Genomic DNA, 21,031 nt, shown 5'->3' on the forward strand with positions numbered 1-21,031 from the left:
TGGCATCCTGCGCTACTGAATGCGGATCAGATTCCAGTGTGTATATCACGCTGTGTAAAACAATAATAAAGAATATTTTATGAAAACTATTGTACTGTACAGTATATACAGTTAGATTTTTTATTACGTTTTTTGTCAAATATTGTATGAATAGTATTACAGTATATTGCAATAATTAGTTTTTTTTTATTTTTTTGTCTCTTTTAACCCTGTTGGCACTAAGCGGGCTTATTAGATCATATCCATTGTGAATTCGACCACAGCTCCCTAATAAGGTAAAAGCCCTACTTGTTTCTTCACAATTATGCTATGATAAGCTGTAAAAATTTCACTGTTGTATTAGATGTCACTCAAACTATATGAAATTTGTTCTGAGTTAAGTACGGAATTTTTTTCTTTTAGTTCTTTTCACCTTGCGGGCATTAAATTAAGATAGCCTTTTTTAACAGATCATTTATGGGTTCAAGCGGGCCCACCATGGGGCGGCCGGATAACGAGAGACAGAGCCCGACATATCCAGAATGGACCATCCCCCGAAAAATGGACCCTGAATCGAATCCGGGTCTTCTAGAATAGTAGACTTCAATTTTAACCGCTCAGGCATCCGGCTGTCGGTGCTATCCGGAGTAGTTCCAAACACAACCATGACACTAACGGGATCATTCCGAACGGTAAGCTGACATTTTATAAATGTATACTTCACACGAAGGATAGTTCAAACACGTTTTGGTTTTTATTTATGATCATACTTTTATAATTTCCATTTCGAAAAAAATAATTTTAAAATTGTTAATTTAAATTTCATTACTTTTGTTATAGAACAAACCTAACCTAACCGTTGCTACTAAGCGATGCATCCCCGAAGCATTATTCGATATCGCTCTCCTCTCCGCCAATGCTTCTCAATTAAAATATCTGCTGCAAAATGATAAGAAATTTTTATTCTATCCGATGATAGTTTTAATTTCGCTTTCCATAACATTTCAGGTAAAAATATAATTAATGATAGTTTTAATTTAATTTATCGTATTAAAAATTTTTTTTCTAATAAACAATTGAACAAAATGCTTTAATTTTTAATTCCAATAATGCATAAGTTTTTCCAAATTGTATAAAGTTTAATAGCAAATCAGTTCAGATGTTCTTAATAGATAAAATTCTTCCTTCCTGTAACATCAAGTAACTGTAAGTCGGAAATTGTCTTCAGATTACGAAATAGAATTTTTTAACAATTTATTTTTTAATTGTAATAAATTAAAGATAAACTGTAAAGAAATTGTTTTAAATAGATTGTTAAATTATAAATTAAAAACATTAAAATATTCCTCTTAAAACTGTCCTTTTACTAATGGCGAAGTGGATAAAAAAAACAATTATTTACTGTGACATCGTCACAATATCGAGCTGCAATTTTTAATTTATTCAATATAAAATATATGCTCTCCAGCTCGAATTAATAATGTCTTGCCCCTGTACGTACATCATATTTTCCTTTAACAATAGAGATTGCCGGTCATCTATATAACACCTTCCAGGGGAAAAGTTTTGATTTGAAATAACATAACTTTCGGCTTGTATCGTACGTTTATATACAGTTAATCGGGCCTTCTGTTCCTAAGGTTTACATATCCGGTTTCATCTTTCATCTATCTAATTCCCTTTTCGAGATTAAGAAAAGACAGACGGACGGACGGACGGACGGACGATTCAAAATTTTTTCTCTGAAAGGTGTTAATTAAATGATTGACACGACTCTATTGTTAAAACAAAAGTATGATGTACGGGGTCAAGCCACTACTAATTTGAGGTAGAGAGCATATACTTTAAATTAAATAAATTAAAATTGTAATTTAAAATTGCAGTCTAGCATTGTGATGATGTCACAATAAATACAGTATAGGCCTATATAACAGCCGGAAATTGATAGCGTGCAGAATTATCCCTGTATATCCATGAGTTAATTTAGCCATTTACCATCCGAAAAAAACACGAATCCACGTATATTAATCCTGTGTAAAATGACATTCTATTGGACTCTGTTTTAATAGCAGATTCACTAAATGGTGTTATCTCATTTTAACTAGTAAAAGATTAATTTTATTTTTCAGGTGGTGGCCAGCATCTTAATAATCATGTTGGGAACAAAATGTATGAAAGACGAGGAACAACAAAAATCGAAACAAAATCTCTTACCAGAAACAAGTCACAAAGTCGAGAAACATCAAAAATCAATAAACACGCTCAATAATGTATTGTGCGTGATCGTTTTAATTATCACTGTAATTAATGTCCTTATACCTACGATCGGAATAAAAAATGATTAATCATAAAAGGATAAATTTCTACCTGTTCTTTGTGGAAAAGTTAAATTTTTTTATTGTTTTTTTTATACAGTACGACAATCAAAACTGTAGAATGACATGTCAGAATACGTTCAAAAGTATTAAGATATACTGAACAAATTTCATCCATTGTATTATGACAGTTATGTGCTCTGTTTTCTCGTAAACAATTGGCACACTTTGGTGAGTTATGTTTGTTCTGGCAGTTTTATATAGATGATTCATTCTCATTACAATGACTACACACATTGTCTGTTGAGGTACAATTTTTTGCTATGTGACCAAAAGATAAGCATCGATAACATTGAGTAATAGGAAAAAATCAAATACTTGACACGTCGACCAAAGAAGGTGAATTTTCTCTGCTTTTACCAACTTCTCCCTAACCTGTGGAGATACCTCCATAATCCATGAAAAATAATTTTCATTCTTTTCTTTAAGCGGAAATCTAATAGTAGCATGTTCAGCAAAAGTGCGATCAGTAAAAGTTTCTAGAAAGTACATGTTTTGCTCTATAACTAAGGGTGCTAGGAACTTTTTCGCCAGCAAGACTGTCAGAAGTAGTTTTCCTTTGGTTATGTATGTACTGGAGATTGAATATCCATTAGAATTTCTTTAGATTCATCAAATTGAGCATCTTTAAAGCCTTGTAAATCCTTTTTAGTAAATAAGTATGAAAGTGTTCGTTCAATTAAATTATTATTCTTAAGGGTAGATTCTGTTAATTCTATAATTCTGGTGAGTTCTGTCAATATATATGTTAAATGACACTTTACCCCAAATCTAGCATTTCGATTTTTCAGGGAATATCTCTTAATCTCGTCGATAATACCATAAGCGGTGTCATGGAATATTTGTATCTCAGATTCCATACTGAAGAAAATAATAAATTTCTAACTTAAAATATTAATCTCGTCTAATATATTAATTTTATTAGCTTATAAATATGTACAACGTCTTCCACTACTCCAGACGAATCTAGAAATATATGATATGTCTAGGAAATTATTAATAGAAATAGAGAAAAATACAACTTCCGTAGAGGTCAATCCGATAATAATACAAAGTTGACCCCCCTATAATACTGTTGATAATTCCGTTTTATACGAATTCCATGTCGTACGAGTCACTTATATTTTACAAATACATGAGCCGTTCACAGCCCGGCACACATATTTGTAAAATTTAAGTGACTCGTACAACATGGAATTCATATAAAACGGAATTATCAAGAGTGTTATAAGAGGGTCAACTGGTGTACTATATTCAATATTAATTAAAAATGAATATAAATATATCGATTAATTAAATTTTTGTAGTTTACTGAATATGAATATGCATTGCAAATAACTTTTATTTTATATAAAGATATTCTATTCATTACAAGGAAGAAATTAGACTTTTAAACACAATTAAACTTTATTTTTTGATAAAATATCAATTACAATTATCTTTTAATTTTGAAAATTAATTATATATTTGCAAATACTCAAAATTTACACCGAAAACATTGTTTTAGAATCATTTATTATTTTTGTGTTGATTGCACAAATCCATTACTTTTTAGGTGTTGATTTCTACCCCAGACTCCTTCTAGAATCTCAATCACACCACGATGTCTACCATCATTAGAAAGTTTTGTATATTGAAGATTCGACCGAAAATGTCGGATTTCTTGTTTAGTCTACCAAATTGTCATGCATTTTGTTAAACACTAAATAATTAAGTGTACTTTGACAGTTACAAGAGCTGGCTGTACACTACATTCTATGACAGAATAATCAATGATTTTAATTCTAAGGTCGGAACTCTCGTTTGTTCTTATTAATGTAGGGTAACTAATGGACAACATTTATGAATGTATTTTAAAATTTTTATAAATTTTCTGCAATTATATAAACAGAATTTGTGAAAGTTTTTCGGTTCAATTCACGGAATTTCGTGATATTTTTAAGAGGATGTTACGGTATTGCATTAAATTTATACGGAACATTGCAAAAATTGATGAACTGTTACGGAGGAATTGCATGATTTGATGAACTGTTACAGAGACTTTGGAGGAATTGATGAACTGTTTTGGAGGCGTTGCAGGAATTGATGAACTGTTTTGGAGGCTTTGGAGGAATTGATGAACTGTTTTGGAGGCTTTGCAGGAATTGATGAACTGTTTTGGAGGCGTTGCAGGAATTGATGAACTGTTTTGGAGGCTTTGGAGGAATTGATGAACTGTTTTGGAGGCTTTGCAGGAATTGATGAACTGTTTTGGAGGCGTTGCAGGAATTGATGAACTGTTTTGGTGGCTTTGGAGGAATTGACGAACTGTTTTGGAGGCTTTGGAGGAATTGATGAACTGTTTTGGAGACTTTGCAGGAATTGATGAACTGTTACTGAGGAATTGCATGATTTGATGAACTGTTACGGAGACTTTGCAGGAATTGATGAACTGTTTTGGTGGCTTTGCAGAAATTGACGAACTGTTTTGGAGGCTTTGCAGGAATTGATGAACTGTTTTGGAGGCGTTGCAGGAATTGATGAACTGTTACGAAGGCATTGCAGGATTTGATGAAACTATTATGGAGATATTACTGGATTTGATAAAAATTTCTTACGGAGGCGTTACAGGAGGTCAGAAAACTTTTATTCAAGTACAGTAATACAGGATTCGGTAAAATTTTTTCGGAGACGTTGGAGAATTTGATGAAACGTTACAAGTTTTGATGATAGTTTTTCTAAGGCTGTGTAAGATTTGATGAAACTATTTATGGAGCATCACAGAATTTCATTAAATTTTTGCAGAGGCGTTAGAAAATTTCATGAAATGTTTATGCAGATATTACAGATTTGTCAAAATTTTTGCAGTTTCGAACAGGATTTGGTGAACTTTTTGCGGCAGAGTAACCGAAATTCACGAAACTTTACCTAAACGTTACAGGATTTGGTGAAGATTTTACGGTTTAACTAACAGGGTTTATTTATCTTTTACTATTGTGTTGACGAGATTTGATGCCTTCGGAGAAATTTTCTTGTAATAGGTGTGAGAAACGACGTTTTTAACTGTGGTTAAATGGTGTCCTTTCGTTACAAAATCGAGTGGTAGAATAACACTCAGCAGTTTCGGATGTTAGTACTGAAATTGTATCACGACCTTTTTGTAATAATACGATAAATAGTTCAAAACATTAAGTACCATATATTAGATTGAAATACGTTACGAATCTGTCTGGGAAGAAAGAAGCTGCTATGGGAACTTAATCACGACTGCAGCAAAATACATTCCACCAACGTCGAGATTTAGACTTTTTCTTCCCTTTTTTCTCCACCTCCTCTACTTTTACTTTGTTATCCACGACGACTAAACGTGTGGTGCTCAAAGTGTATTTATCGATTGTATCATTTGAGGAAGGAATAAGAATCTCTTGCTTTTGGGCAGAGATGAGAATTCTACTTATTGTTTGTTCAATCGTTTCATTTTGATTTTGTTCAGGAAACCGATAAATTGAAAACTTCATCAGGAACCTCGTCAACCGCCTCAACTTTTCTATAGGCGTCTCGTCCGGATTCTCTGTTTGGTGTAGAATGAAAACGTTGTCATTCGTCAGCTGTTCAGAGAACCAAGTTGTTTTCCATATCGAGAAATACATGCTGTCCATGCACGGTTTATCACATAATTCGCCTAAAAATGAAATGCATGGCCGAACATTTGGAAAGCGTTCGGTTTGCAGCGTGTTGTGCATATCCCACCAACGCGATAGGTCGTGCATTTTTGTCATTTCGGCGGAATTCAATTTATGGGAATCTGTGTCAAACATGTTATCTGCTGTAGGCGACAGCAAGCTTACACTCAAGCTTCGATCTAGCGGAGGGGTCATAGTGTCACCGCCTGATAAGACCACTGGAAGATCTGCAATCCTGCACTCTTCCTTTCCCACAGTATGGGCCGAATTGTCTATATCGCCTTCCATTGGGTGAACTTTTGTTCCACGGCATAATAGCCTCCAATTCTTAAAACTCTTCTTTCTATAGGAAAGACGAGAAACAATTTCTTTTATTTCAATGAATAAATATTAAATTGAATGATAATTTAAAAACAAAAATGTCATATTTCATAAATCAATATTTATCACACACATAATCAACGTTTGGTTAAAATTTATATAAGTTATATATGTGTATTCATGTTTAAGTGCTATTCCTCGAGCCTATCTGTAAACACAAAACTCTTCCCGATTGCTGCCTTTACTAGATGTTTTGTGATAGTTGTAGCTAAAAGGGAGCATCTACTGATAAATTTGTAGCGTGTGGAAACAGACTTTATGGTATTCTATTCGATGAATATCATAAAGAATTTATTGCCTATTTTATTATGAAAGAAAAAAGAAGCAATAAAAATTCGAAAATACTTATCGAAACACAAGTTTAGATAACTATTTTGATCAAGTCAATTATCAAGTTTCGGTTGTAAAATGAGTAATTGAATTTAAAGCATAAGAAATTTGTTTAAAAAGTTATCCAAATAATTTAAAACTATTAATAATTAGAGAGGCCAACGAATCCTTTATTTATAACATCAGAGACAAAGTGACGAAGGCGCAGGTATATACAATACTATGAAGACAAATGGTTTCGGATAAATCGAAACAGACAATCTCCATCGGATTTGCTTGGTTGAATTTAAGACAACTAATAACATGGTGATCTGCGGAATACTTTCTATGTAAAAGTGGTTCGTGTTAAATTTTAGAAAGTATAAAGAAACCAGAAGAATTTTGAAATGCCAAGCCGAAACCGTTGCTAACTAACTACTTGTATTTAGTGGTTTCATCCAATCTTCCACTGATGGAGATAGTCGCCATCGGAAGTCAAGACTTTTAAAACTAAAAATATTGTCATTTAAACTTACTTAAAAATGAAAGAAAACATTATTTTTTTAAAATCGCCAAACGAACAAGATAATCGCATTCGCTCGCAAGAAAGAACGAACCAACAATGGTTAAGTTTTATTGTTAGTTGGGAATTGTTGAAGAGATCGTTACGTCATTCGTCCTTAAAACATGCATAAACGGGAAGAAAAGAAGGCATTTTTGTGTATAAATCGCGATTTCTTTTACAATTAGCAATTATTATTTAAAAATGTAAAGTTTTAGTGCTTTCTTTTTATTTTATTGTCTTGAATGGTATTTTCTTCAAATGTAATGTTCATCTAACTTTTTCATTTGTAGAACAGGAGTGTTTAAATGAAATTGTTTTCACTCACACCGACACACGAAAAAGCTAATTTTAACAAAATAAATCCATAGATTTGAATAGCTTCTCAAGCTGAAATAAAGCTTATTGTTCTTCAATACAGTTGCAGTTTACTTTCTGTAAAAGTTACGTTGTTATCTTTATTTTGAAGGAAAGAGTAAAAATATTGCGAAATTCTTGAAGGGTCTATCTGGTGTTTATGAAACGTCATGAAAGAGGGAGTGGGACAAAACATTTTCGAATTTAGCACACATTGTTTACGGAACCTCTAAGATGAAAATTTAATATGTCCTTAAATTACGAAAGATTTCCATATATTTGCTCAATAAAATTCTTTAAAATATTAAGACAGAATTACTAGACAGTGTTTTATTTATATAGGCTATGAACACACAGGATATGACATACGAACCTCCGCTATATATTATCTACACTTTATATACACTCTTTGAAGTATATATAAGCATTGACAGATTCTCAGAAAGGAAAGGTTCAGTCATTATTTGTCTTCATTCATTAATTGCCTAAAGTAAGTTTTTAAAAAGTTAGATTTACCTATAAACCTGATTTAATACAGTACATCTGATTTGTAATTAAGTGGAATGGTAAAATTTTATTCAAAGCAATATCATATGTCGCTTTCTTCGAAATGATATAACAGCTTTAAATCATCTTTTCTCCGCAGCTCCCATAGGTTCACTAGATGATGGCAGTCCTTCATTTACAAGAACAACTGGACTTAGCTTCACTATATACTGTATATATATTTTTTTTTTTTTTTGAAGTGAGATGGGGAGGATCAGCAAACACGTTTATTACACTTCCATCATTCCATTCAAAATAAGTTCTTCTTGTAGTTCTATTTACTTTCACATTGATAGCATTCCAAAAGAGCACGTTGTAGGAATTCGTCTGACACGACAGCTACCACATTTAAGCCAATAGTTTTCAATTATAAAAAACAAAAAATTTTTAATATCTTCACCTTTTGTTGAAAATGCAGTTGCATGGTAAGCAATAACTTGTTTCCAATATGTTGAGAAGCCTCTGACGAGGAACACTAAATATGATTTGTTTTTACAGAAGTGTTTCCAATAGCTCAACAAAAGACTAATACTGTTTCTTTCTTTCTTTCTTTTTTCTCTAATATGGAAACTAATACTGTTTACTTTAAGTTTGTGCCTCCTGAACTTCTATTTCATCAAAAGATATTGCATAGATTTTTTCAACCGATTTCATCAGTGACACTTTTTGTTGTAAATAGGGCCACAAACAAGTTAAACGTTTAACCCCCGATAGTTGATTTTGATTGCTATTTCCAAATAGTATTGGGACAGCATCAGAGCTTAAATTTCTCTTCCCATCCACTCTATTATTTCGAAAATATAGAATTTAAAGTGTCTTTTGAATGCCTGTTGATGAGGGACAAACAAGTCCGAAACACAATTTTAAAGTGTATGTAGTCTAGTGAATTAAATAAAAAAAATATTATTTCTGATCTGTAAAACTAAATTTATGCATCAATAAATCCAGTATACAGTCGACCTCCCTATAATTACGGTCCCTATAATTACGATTCCTATAAAACTACGAAAAAATATACGTATTTTGGAAAAGTTCAGTCGGATTAGTGTAGAATCGATTAATTTTATGGAAGAAAACCTTTCAATCAGCCGTAGTCCGTAAACTTGACACGTGTCGGGCTGTGATTGNTAAGACAACTAATAACATGGTGATCTGCGGAATACACTCTATGTAAAAGTGGTTCGTGTTAAATTTTAGAAAGTATAAAGAAACCAGAAGAATTTTGAAATGCCAAGCCGAAACCGTTGCAAACTACTTGTATTTAGTGGTTTCATCCAATCTTCCACTGATGGAGATAGTCGCCATCGGAAGACAAGACTTTTAAAACTAAAAATATTGTCATTTAAACTTACTTAAAAATGAAAGAAAACATTCTTTTCTTAAAATCGCCAAACGAACAAGATAATCGCATTCGCTCGCAAGAAAGAACTAACCAACAATGGTTTAGTTTTATTGTTAGTTGAGAATTGTTGAAGAGATCGCTACGTCATTCGTCTTTAAAATATGCATAAACGGGAAGAAAAGAAGGCATTTTTGTGTATAAATCGCGATTTCTTTTACAATTAGCAAAAATTATTTAAAAATGTAAAGTTTTAGTGCTTTCTTTTTATTTTATTGGCTTGAATGGTATTTTCTTCAAATGTAATGTTCATCTAACTTTTTCATTTGTGGAACAGGAGTCTTTAAATGAAATTGTTTTCACTCACACCGACACACGAAAAAAGCTAATTTTAACAAAATAAATCCATAGATTTGAATAGCTTCTCAAGCTGAAATAAAGCTTATTGTTCTTCAATACAGTTGCAGTTTACTTTCTGTAAAAGTTACGTTGTTATCTTTATTTTGAAGGGAAGAGTAAAAAAAATCACGAAATTCTTGAAGGGTCTATCTGGTGTTTATGTATCGTCATGAAAGGGGGAGTGAGACAAAACATTTTCAAATTTAGCGCACATTGTTTACGGAACCTCTAAGATGAAAATTTAATATGTCCTTACATTACGAAAGATTTCCATATATTTGCCCAATGAAATACTTTAAAATATTAAGACAGAATTACTAGACAGTGGTTTATTTATATAGGCTATGAACACACAGGATATGACATAAGAACCTCCGCTATATATTATCTACACTATATATACACTCTTTGAAGTATATATAAGCATTGACAAATTCTCAGAAAGGAAAGGTTCAGTCATAATTGTCTTCATTCATCAATTGCCTATCATGTAAAGTAAGTTTTTAAAAAGTTAGATTTTCCTATAAACCTGATTTAATACGGTACATCTGATTTGTAAGCAAGTGGAATGGTAAAATTTTATTCAAGGCAATGTCATATGTCGCTTCCTTCGAAATGATATAACAGCTTTAAATCATCTTTTCTCTGCAGTTCCCATAGGTTCACTGTTCACTATATGTCCAAATTTTACTTCAGATGATGGCAGTCCTTCATTTACAAAAACAACTGGACTTAGCTTCACTATATACTGTATATATTTTTTTTTGAAGTGAGATGGGGAGGATCAGCAAACACTTTTATTACACTTCCATCAGCATTTCATTCAAAATAAGTTCTTCTTGTAGTTCTATTTACTTTCACATTGACAGCATTCCAAAAGGACACATTGCAGGAATTCATGTCTGACACAACGGCTACCACATTTAAGCCAATAGTTTTCAAGTGTTCAATTATACAAAACAAAAAATTTTTAATATCTTCACCTTTTGTTGAAAATGCAGTTGCATAGTAAGCAATAACTTGTTTCCAAGATGTTGAGAAGCCTCTGACGAGGAACACTAATACATGATTTGCTTTTACAGAAGTGCTTCCAATAGCCCAACAAAATACTTATACTGTTTACTGTAAGTTAGAGCCTGCTGAACTTCTATTTCATCAAAAGATATCGCATAGATTTTTTTCAACCGATTTCATCAGTGTCACTTTTTGTTGTAAATAGGGCCACAAACAAGTTAAACGTTTAACCCCTGATACAGTAGACCCCCTATAAAGCGAGTTCCTGTAACGGAGATTCCTATAACGCGGCTAAAAAATTGCGACAATATTCGTATAAAGACGCTAAAAGGGACGCATAAAACGCTGTAAAACGTCATCACGGACGAGCAGCCGAACTACTTTCCGCCGTCCAGCGCCACGCTACGGAGAGTTTAGGCAGGTAAATTGAGTTTATTATCATCTGTACAGTATTATATATAAATTAGGTACTGTACATGTAATTATATATTAATTATATATAAATTAGGTACTGTATATATAATTATATATTAACTTATTGTAACTTTGTTATAATTAAATATATAATTTCCGCCGTCTAGCGTGGCGCCACGCTACGGAGATTTTTACGCTAACTATCGTCTGTCAGTATGTAAATTAGGTACCGTAAGTCTAATACAGTACTGTAATTTTATACATTTCTTGTGAAAGAAACATTTCTTATTCAACGGCGATTAAAATTATTTATATTAATGATGTCTCCGAAGTTCTACGAAGTTTTCACAGAAAAATAAGTTGTTAGAAATCGGCCGCTCTTTGCTGAGCTGTTCCGCGACGAAAACAATGTTGAGCAATGGCAATGTCGAATGGTGACACTCGGTAAGTAATCCTACAATTTTTTGTTTATAGCGTAGTTTATACGGATTATTCCCAAAAAATATATACGTATTTTGGAAATGTTGAGTCGGATTAGTGTAGAATCGATTAATTTTATGGAAGAAAACCTTTCAATCAACCGTAGTCCGTAAACTTGACACGTGTCGGGCTGTGATTGGAACGACTTGTAAGAAATCGGATTCCTAATAAATTGAAACGTATCTATATCTTATAGGGGGTCGACTGTAATAAGTCCTGTTAATTAATAAAGTACTAGTATACGGGATAAATTTTAAATTAAGATAAAGGACTCAAAGGCATAATAATTAAAATGGCTACGAATTGAGGATAATGCATCCTCGATTGGTAGCCATATTGTTTACATATCACTAGCGCCACTACAAAATGCTGTGGCAGTCTTAGAAGATAATAAAACGAGCCATCATTTTTACGGTTAAAATGACTGAATTTTAGTTCTTTCGGTTATATTTGAAAAAAACCTAATACAATCGAAAAATGTGGAAATATTCGCGCGAATAAAGTATAACACAGACTAATATAAACACGTGAATAAATGATAAGTATACAGTATTCACCAATCAGTTCTAGTATTAATCAAATGTTTAAAGTTTAAATATAAAATTTCTTTATATAATATTTCTCATTCGTAAAATTTAGTGTTTGTAAAGAGCAAACATTAAATTCAATATTTTAGTTATTTTATTCGTCAATAGGTGGCGAAGTACCGGTAGTGATGATCCGAATTCGGAAGTTGGAGCAAGTGGAGGAAGTGTGAAGATGGCAAGTTTTGTAGATTTCTTTCAAAAGGGAAAAGTAATTATAAATTCCTTCTCGTGTTATTTAATTTATCCGTTTCGTATTTAATACATTCTGTCTTTAATTGACTACTAAATAGATTTATTTAATTAAACTTTTATCATTTTTTTCTCTTATGTCATTTGTAAACAAAAACAAATGCCTCAATTTTAAAGGATTTTTTCCAGTTTTTTTTAAAATAATAAATAAAAAATTAAATTGCATTATTACTAATGTTATTTACAGAGAAAGAGAGGAAGAAGAGTGATTTCATTTAAAGGATGTTCTCTTTCCTGTATTCTCAATCCAATTTTTTTAATATTATTTAATTTATTTAATAATTTATCAACTTTATTAGTTTTAACTTTCAGGAAACGCTATTTGACAGAACTGTGGGCGTATTTTTGGGGGAAGCAAGGGGCTACTTCCTCCAAATTCGGGAAACCAACCCCTCCTACCCGGCTTAAACTGTGTCTCCGTACACCCACAGACAGAATACATCCTTGATTTTATCTATTGAGATTTCATTTGAAAACTATGAGAAATTTAATTGTTAATGTACATTTTTTATTTTTCCTTCAATTTTTTTAACTTAATTGGATATAATTAAACTATGAAAGTAAATTAGAAAATTCTTGGGAATTTCGCAGGGATAGGAGAATGCTACCTATAATTCAATGATTCGAAACTACGGTTTAATTATTTCCGATACAAATTACTGACGAGGAGCCGTAAAATGTGTGTAGTTGTGTGAGTAATCAACAGAAATAAATGTGATTAAACCATAGTTTTGGTTCATTGAATTACTGGTAGTGTTCCTATCCCCCTGCGGACGTGAGATTATGGAATTCCCAAGAATTTTCTAATTGGAATATATCAGGTATCCCGGGAAATAAGAAAGTAAGTTTTGTGTCCGATAAGTGTTTTAAAAAACAAAATTTTTGGCTGTCTTTAGTTTCGGTAGTCTCAACAAAATTCAAAATGTTCTAGGATTCTTTGAGTTTTATATGGAATTTAGAATCTGAAGATTGCTAATTGAATACTTATTTTGTTTTTTTTTAAAATACTTTGTTGGATGTAAATGGTTTACTTTTGTAATTTAAATTTTCTTGTAAGGTTAGTATTTACAACTTTTTATATATTATAACATTTAAAATGATGAAAATTGGTACAGTAGCTCCTTGTTATATTGCCTGTTTTGATACGTAATGTTTTATTTTTCTTCCAAATATAAAACTTAACCAATAATTTTAAAAAATAAGTTGCCACTAAATTTCTATTTCATTCAATCATTGAACTTGAAATTATCATTGTTTGAAATACAATTCAGAAAAAAAGCAAGTTGGCATAGAGATTAAAAAAACAGATGGATAATATAAGGTGTGACAATTTAATTCCGGGACTGGTCGTGTAGCACTGCAGTGTCAGCACTACACGACCAGTCCTGGAATTAAATTGTCTAAGCTTGTCATAATAGTTCAACCATCTGGCTACTTGTCTGCAAAGATTTGTTCCTGTCTCGTAACTCATTCTTTTTATGTACTCCATTCACATATTGCTGTGAGAAAATGCTATCACGCTTTTGTCATGGAACAAAAAGCAAACATTAAGTTTTGTTACAAATTCAGTAAAAGTGCAACAGAGACGTATGCCCTCATCAAGCAAGTTTATGGGAATGATGCCCTATCCCGTTCTCGTGTTTTCGAGTGGTTTGTGCATTTCAGGGATGGTCGGGAAGACCTTAAGGATGATGCTTGCCCTGGACAACCTCAATCAGTTCGAACACCAGAAAATATCAAAAAAATCAGAGACTTACTGTGATATGACCGCTGAATGTCTATTTGGATGATAGCAGAGACAATTGGTGTCAATCTGGAGACAACTCGCTTAATCATCACTGAAGATTTGAGCAAAAGAAAAATCTGCTCCCACTTTATTCCACACTATCTCACTGAGGACCAAAAGCGTCTCAGGCTGGAAGCGTGTCAACAGTTCATTCAAAATGTTGATCATCAACATCTTGAATGAACTGTTGCCCCCTTTTTACTGGACTATTTTTTGTTTCTGAAAATCAAAATCACATTGAAGGGACGAAGATTTGACGACCTGGAGGACACAGCGCAATGTGACCAAGGAATTGAGAGCTGTCAACAGAAGTGACTTTGCTGAGTGTTTCAAGAACTTGTACAAGCATTGCGAGAAGTGCATTGCCCTCCAGGGAGATTACTTTGAAATATATTAAAAGGGTTTTTTCATTATACAAGGTCTGTTCAAAAAGTATCGGACCTTTGGTCGGCAAAAATAAATTTATTGACTTTGAGATACAAAACCCTAATCCCCTTCAAAGTAGTCTCCTTGGTAATGTATACACTTCTCCCAGCGTTCCTGCCATTGCTGGAAACACTGCTGGAACGCATCTTTTGGAATGGTTATCAGCCGGTCCGTCGCATTTCGCATGATGTCTTCTCTCGACTAAATTTGGGTTCCTTTTAGCGGCATTTTCAGCTTGAGAAATAGCCAAAGGTCACACGGAGCCATGTGGAGAGAGTACGGAGCGTGACGAACCACAGGAGTATTGTGTTTGGCGACGAAAGCCCGAATCAGATGCGCAGAATGGGCGGATGCGTTATCACGATGGAGCTGCCAAGTTTTGATCGACCACAGATCCCATCGTTTGCATCGCACTGTATCGGAAAGACGACGAAGGACCTCCTGGTAGTACTCCTTTGGGATGGTTTGGCCTTGTGGTGCGTACTCACGACACACCACCCCACGAGAGTCGAAAAAACTGTCAACATGACCTTTGATATTGCTGCGGACCTGCCGCGCTTTTTTTGGCCTCGAGGATCGTCCCCGAAAGCCTGCTGAATCTTGCGAATGGTTTACACTCGGGTATCGCCAAGGTTTTTGGCAAAATTTGATGTAATATCGCTGCTCACGTTGTTCAGTCATTTTCCAGCTTAGTGAAATCCGACGAGAGCGCACTACATGACCTCACTCATACGCCGATTGCCAACGACTGACGCTTTCTGCAGGCGGGAAAAAATTCAGGGCTGTGCATGACTGTCCCCTCCACAACTCCACCGAAGGAGGCCTCTCTCGCATCATTGGTTTACGCGGAAAAAAATAAGGTCCGATACTTTTTGAACAGACCTTGTATGTTCTTTGTGTCCTTTTATTACCCCAGTCCTGGAATTTAATTGTCACACCTTGTACATCAGTTATATTATACCATTTGATTTAGTTTGTCTCCAAATATGTATGATTTAACAAGAGGCTACTGTATTTAAATGTAATTCATTAAATTATTAGGAATTTCTAATAACACTGAGATCAACAATTCACATTTAATAGTAAAATACAAATTAAGAGAAAAAGAGGGAATTTAAATTTAATTTGTGAAAAATATAAACTATTAAAAAATGTGAATCTCACTATTCATATTTCAATTACATCACAAAAATTTAAAAAATGGTAAAAGATAACTGTCAATGACCTGTTAGTGACAGATGCAAAAGTATTAATCTTTATAAATGTTTCAAAACTCCCAATTAAGCTAAGCACTGTAAAACTTGTGTAAACCAGAATCATATAGTACCAAATATTCCTTCTGACTAGGCAGATTTTCATTTTAAACAGATTTTTTTTTTAACATAGAAAATTACTCCATTTTGAAGAAATTTTTTCCATTTATACAGGTTTCCATTTTATTCAAGTTCTGTTTTGGGTGGGTTTTACTAAACTAGTATGTTGTTATAATATCAAACAATAGTAAATAAGGAAATCACAATTAGCAAATTAAAGCCTTGCCATTCCAAAACATTGAAAGTTAACAAAAAAACTCAAATACATATTTACAGTCTTGTCTTACATGGTAGCAGCTAAGGAAATTATATCATATATGATATATACCAAAAGGCATTCAACAGGTAATCACAGCATAAATGTGCTCCTTCGCACATGATTTTTAATGATAACATGTAGTACAGAGAAGAATCAAAGAAGAAGAAACAACAAAAAGTACAGGTATTCCTTGTACAACACAGCAGTGGTTTGAGAATTGAGGAAATCACTCATATAACATGGTTTTGCTCTAACAGTTTAAGTATTGGAGATATCCCTGTACAAAACATCACAATTTTTAAGTGCAAATGCTGTCATTTGATATTTTTTATTCAAGCAAGCAGGCATGTTGTCTTACTTGTCCATGGATTTTAGAATGTTGAAATTTTCAATGTTGTTTCATGCCTTTCATCCAGTTTTCTTTAGTGAGAATTGATTGTACAATTTTTATTCTTACTTGTCCTAGCTTCCTATGTTAGCTTTCCTATAAACCAGGTGTTGCTGTCATTAGTGATAGTGTTTGAAATGAGCCCAATGAGTTGTCACTGTGTTTTTGTTTTTATAGATTAAATTAAAAGTTACTATGTAAAAAGATTAAATTTTTAATGGTCTCCTAGGCAAATGCAACAAATGAAAATATCAGATTTTATGAAAAAAAGTATAGAAAAAATCAAGACATTGCTGATACTTCAGATTAAGGTCAACAGGAAAGTTCAGATAGGTTTTTTGGCAAAATATCATCTTCATTTAACAGTGTGTAGCAATAAAGAAAAAAGTTAATATTAACATGAAATACTTTTGATTGTGATTGTTACATTTATTAAAGCAAAAAATAATTAATTAATTCTCGTAATTATAAAAAATAGTATACTTTTTGTTAGCTTTCGGAACCTAATCCTATTTTTTGTGGTTGTCCTTTGTTTTGTATAGCATAGATTCACATAACATGGCACATTTTTGGTTATTAAATCTAAAGTTTATTACATATAATGCTATATTTAACTGAAATAAATGTTTATGCCACAGTTGAAGCTATAGTATGAAATACTGTTAATGAGCACTGTCAAAAAAGAAAAAACACATCTTCCACATACAATTTATTTACTAAATTATCATTTTATATTATCTTTTACTTTATTTTTTCGACACTTTGATTAAAATATTCTTTTCAGAAATTTGGAAGGATTTTCATCTGGAAGATATTTGTTTTATGATAATTTTTTGATTGTAGTATTATCATAAAAAGATAAATACAACTTAATGTTTTGGTTCATTGGTCAAGTATTTATTTATTTACCAGTAGTTAAAATCTTAGTTCTTAGAACTGTGGAGTTAAAGAGTGTAGAACAAATTTAACCATTGAGTTTATTCTCATGTTAAAAAAAATCTATTAGACAATATACAGTACATGCATCAATAAATACAAATAATTGTGATTTACAGATTTACCAAGCATTTAAATCAAAATAACATTATGAAAATTAACTCTTATGTTTTGTTTATATTATGTACGTATGTAACTAATAAAAATTGCAATATTAACACTTTTGCTGTTAATTGATGCAATTTTCCATTGTAACCTTTGTTACCAATGTGGTACATTTTTGCATTGTTTGGACACTGAAAGTTTTTGGTGCATGTTTGTTATTTTTCATGTGTTATTTATTATACCTGGAAGTGTAAGAAATATTTTAGAGATTTTGTTTGTTTGTTTTCTCACTTTATCAGGTCATAAATGATGAAAAACCATTATATATGTTCTTAGGTATGTGCCAATTGCTTACTTTTGTGTCATTGCATATAATTCCATAAAGATTGCTTGAAATGGAAAAAAATTTATTTATTTTTAATCTATGTAAACCAGTAACATATCTCTAAAAAAAAAAATGAATTAGTGTATTCAGTGCAAAGTTTTTTTTTTGCAATGGCAGAAGCTAACATGTGAATACATATTCATCAAATAGTAAAAAGCAACAAAATACTAAATTTGAGTAAATTTATAAATTACTGGTATTTTATATATAAAATTGAAATGTTGTATATACAGTAGATCCCCCTATAAAATGGATTAATATGATATGGATTCGTATATAACGGCAAAAAAATTGCGATCATATTCGTATAAACACGCTAAAATAGACTCGTATGATACGGAAAAACATCATCGCCGACTCGTGTCATGACAGGATTGGTCAAATCTAGACCAATAGCGGATATTGCACAAACCGTTGAGTTTAAATGAGCTGCGGACCTACTAAAAACCATTTATTATTTAACGGCCATAAAAATTATATTTATATTAATGATGTCTCCAAAGTTCAGCAAATTTTTCGAAGAAAAATAATTTATCTGGAAACACACACCTGCCATTCGATGCGCCGCTCCACGACGAAAACAAGCTTAAGCAATGACGATGTCGAATGGTGCACACTCAGTAAGTAAGCCTACAATTTTGTGTTTATAGCATAGTTTATATGGATTATTCCCAAAAAATTGTGTGTTTTGGAAATGTTGAGTCAAATTAGTCTAGAATCGATTAATTTTATGGAAGAAAACCTTTCAAACAGCCGTAATCCGTAAACTGTATACGTGCTGGGCTGTGATTGGCTCATGTATTTAAGTGACTCGTACAACATGGAATTCATAAAACACGGAACGTATCTACTGTGTTATAGGGGGGTCTACTGTACTTGAATAATCTGCACACACCATTTTGTAACATACTGGTTTTAAAAAAAGAAAAAACTTGACCAATAATTTGTAGTAAAGTATTTTATAATTAATTAAATGAAAGTAAGACTTCTTTACATTGTTTAATTCAAATTGAAGATGAGAAACTGCTAATAGACTAATAGCTTAAACTAAGAATTAATATTAGATGTATAAAGATTATTTACTGTCAGTTTTAGTTGAATATTTAAATTTACAAGATTAGTCACATAAAAATGTTCAATAATATTGCTTTGAGCTATCAACTATACAGTCATTATATAAAGTGTGATGTTGCCAACCCTGTGGGGGTAGTGGTTGCAGGACACAGAGAGACTGAAATGATGAAATTTATGCATTTATTTGTATAAAAATTCATGCTTACAGAAATGGCAAAATGCCATCCAGATGAATATGTCTTTCCAAACTACAGAGAGTTCATCTCAATGGATAAGTTGATTCAGATTCTGAAGCAGGAGAAGGTTTATCTCCTTGGATAAGTTAATTCGGGAGGCTGGAAGAGTAGAGGGTAGTTTGCACCAGACCGAGTAGAAGTGTCTCGGGGAAGTTAAGTTCCTCACTTTTTCTTACTTGTCTATATATTGGGTCATTTTTGTAATCCTCGTTTGACTTCAAGAGTTGTCCCACTTGTTCCCGATCTCCCACTCACATCAACCTCACCATGTCCTTGGGATTCTGGGCTTTTATAACATTTTAACCCAAAATCTCGAGTTGTGGTTGGTCCAAACAATGGTTCCTTGTACCTCCATTGGTCCCTGGTCTGTTGCCAGGGATGTAAATCAGGCTGCAGAGTTGGTGACCCTTATCTGGACCATTCTCCTCTGGAGCCCTTCCCTGGATGACGGTCTCTTAAATTTTGATCTAATGTATATTTTCTGACTCGTAGAAGACACAGCTGCTCCAGCCACTGCCCTCTCCACAGGAGTGTCAGCAGTTCCTGCTTTGAACTCTGTGTAGGGTGCCGTTGAAATTTACCCTGGCGGTTGCTCCCTCACTCCTTTCCATGATGTGTGATTGAGGATCTGTCAATTAGGTTGTGAATGCGACAACTAAATCATCTTAAACCCCATTCCTTGACCACTCGTCCTATTCAAGAGATAAATCACTGAATTAATGGCCCTGGTTTGACAGCCACATTTCCACCGGTCAACCGAGGTTCCGGCCTCACAAAAGGACATTCAAATGAAAGTGAGTATTGGGTTATAAAACAATAATAAATGTGTTTATTTGAATGAAGTTTACATGAACATTGAGACATTTATCACAACATATAACAAGCTAAGAAATACTGTCCTCAAGAATCTACAACATCTAGCTGCTGGGAGAACCACATTCTCACTGCCTATTGAATCTTTCATCTGATGCAAATTAATGTTCCTTGAAATGTTTTATGAGAGGTCTAAAAATATGGAAGTCAGAAGGACTAAGATCAGGACTGTGTGCAGGGTGTCTTAACAGTTCACATCCAAAATGATGCAATGAGCATGTGAAGAAGCAGGCAGTATATGATCATACATTATCGTGTAGCAAAACCACAAAGGATGAGAGATTGTCAGGGTGTTTAGACTTTATGGCATAATGCAATTTCTCCAAGGTATCACAGTATCTGCAGCATTTCAGCCCTGTACTTCCATATTTTTGGATCTCTTAAAACATCTGGATGTCAGTACACATTTGATGACAAGGTTTAAGATGCAGTGAGAACCTGGTTCTCTTAGCAGCCAGCCCAGTTCCTCAATGATAGTATTTGTATAGTAAGCTGGTTAAACATTGGGATAAAATGTCTCAGTGTTCGTCAATACTTCTTTCAAATAAACACATTTATTATTGTTCTATAATCCAATTCTCATTTTCATTTAAACAT

The 21,031-nt window shown here is 32.9% G+C and overlaps 3 protein-coding genes across 5 annotated transcripts in view; 2 read left to right on the top strand and 1 right to left on the bottom strand.

Annotated features, from left to right (window-relative positions):
* Window positions 1-592: 592 nt before the first annotated feature.
* LOC111634949 (ninjurin-1-like) lies at window positions 593-3,024 on the top strand. The gene is made up of 3 exons (XM_023379788.1): window positions 593-671; window positions 820-987; window positions 2,109-3,024. The coding sequence occupies exons 1-3, from the start codon at window positions 645-647 to the stop codon at window positions 2,322-2,324; spliced, it is 411 nt and encodes a 136-aa protein (XP_023235556.1). The 5' UTR covers window positions 593-644; the 3' UTR covers window positions 2,325-3,024.
* Window positions 3,025-4,801: 1,777 nt separating this feature from the next.
* LOC111634948 lies at window positions 4,802-9,612 on the bottom strand. 2 transcript variants are annotated; one of them, XM_023379787.1, is made up of 2 exons: window positions 9,524-9,612; window positions 4,802-6,359 (listed from the first exon to the last, which is right to left on the bottom strand). In XM_023379787.1, exons 1-2 carry the CDS (start codon window positions 9,580-9,582, stop codon window positions 5,591-5,593), a joined length of 828 nt encoding a protein of 275 aa, XP_023235555.1. In that variant the 5' UTR covers window positions 9,583-9,612; the 3' UTR covers window positions 4,802-5,590. The 2 variants fall into 2 exon arrangements, with proteins under 2 accessions (XP_023235555.1, XP_023235554.1); XM_023379786.1 differs by lacking the exon at window positions 9,524-9,612 and adding an exon at window positions 7,243-7,343.
* A 2,905-nt stretch (window positions 9,613-12,517) lies between these two features.
* Window positions 12,518-21,031, top strand: part of LOC111634938 (MOB kinase activator 3B-like) — a 34,419-nt gene continuing 25,905 nt past the window's right edge. Inside the window, exon 1 of one of the 2 annotated variants that reach the window (XM_023379772.1) lies at window positions 12,518-12,612. In XM_023379772.1, the coding sequence (XP_023235540.1) occupies window positions 12,577-12,612 (36 nt within the window). In that variant the 5' untranslated portion in view covers window positions 12,518-12,576. Of the gene's footprint in view, window positions 12,613-19,019; window positions 20,356-21,031 lie in introns of those variants that run through there. The other variant, XM_023379774.1, reaches the window with a different exon arrangement.

The sequence above is a fragment of the Centruroides sculpturatus genome, unplaced genomic scaffold, assembly GCF_000671375.1.
Source record: "Centruroides sculpturatus isolate CEXI.00-Female unplaced genomic scaffold, Cexi_2.0 scaffold891, whole genome shotgun sequence".
Classification (NCBI taxonomy): Eukaryota; Metazoa; Arthropoda; class Arachnida; order Scorpiones; family Buthidae; genus Centruroides; species Centruroides sculpturatus.

What these genes read in the sequence shown, in the direction of transcription:
- LOC111634948 (XM_023379787.1), bottom strand. Translation starts at nt 9,582, where the DNA reads ATGCGATTATCTTGTTCGTTTGGCGATTTTAAGAAAAGAATGTTTTCT. An exon ending in ATGTTTTCTTTCATTTTTAA is followed by an intron (nt 6,360 to 9,523) that starts GTAAGTTTAAAT and finishes TCTTTCCTATAG; the next exon opens with AAAGAAGAGTTTTAAGAATT.
- LOC111634949 (XM_023379788.1), top strand. Translation starts at nt 645, where the DNA reads ATGACACTAACGGGATCATTCCGAACG. An exon ending in TAACGGGATCATTCCGAACG is followed by an intron (nt 672 to 819) that starts GTAAGCTGACAT and finishes CTTTTGTTATAG; the next exon opens with AACAAACCTAACCTAACCGT. An exon ending in CGCTTTCCATAACATTTCAG is followed by an intron (nt 988 to 2,108) that starts GTAAAAATATAA and finishes TTTATTTTTCAG; the next exon opens with GTGGTGGCCAGCATCTTAAT.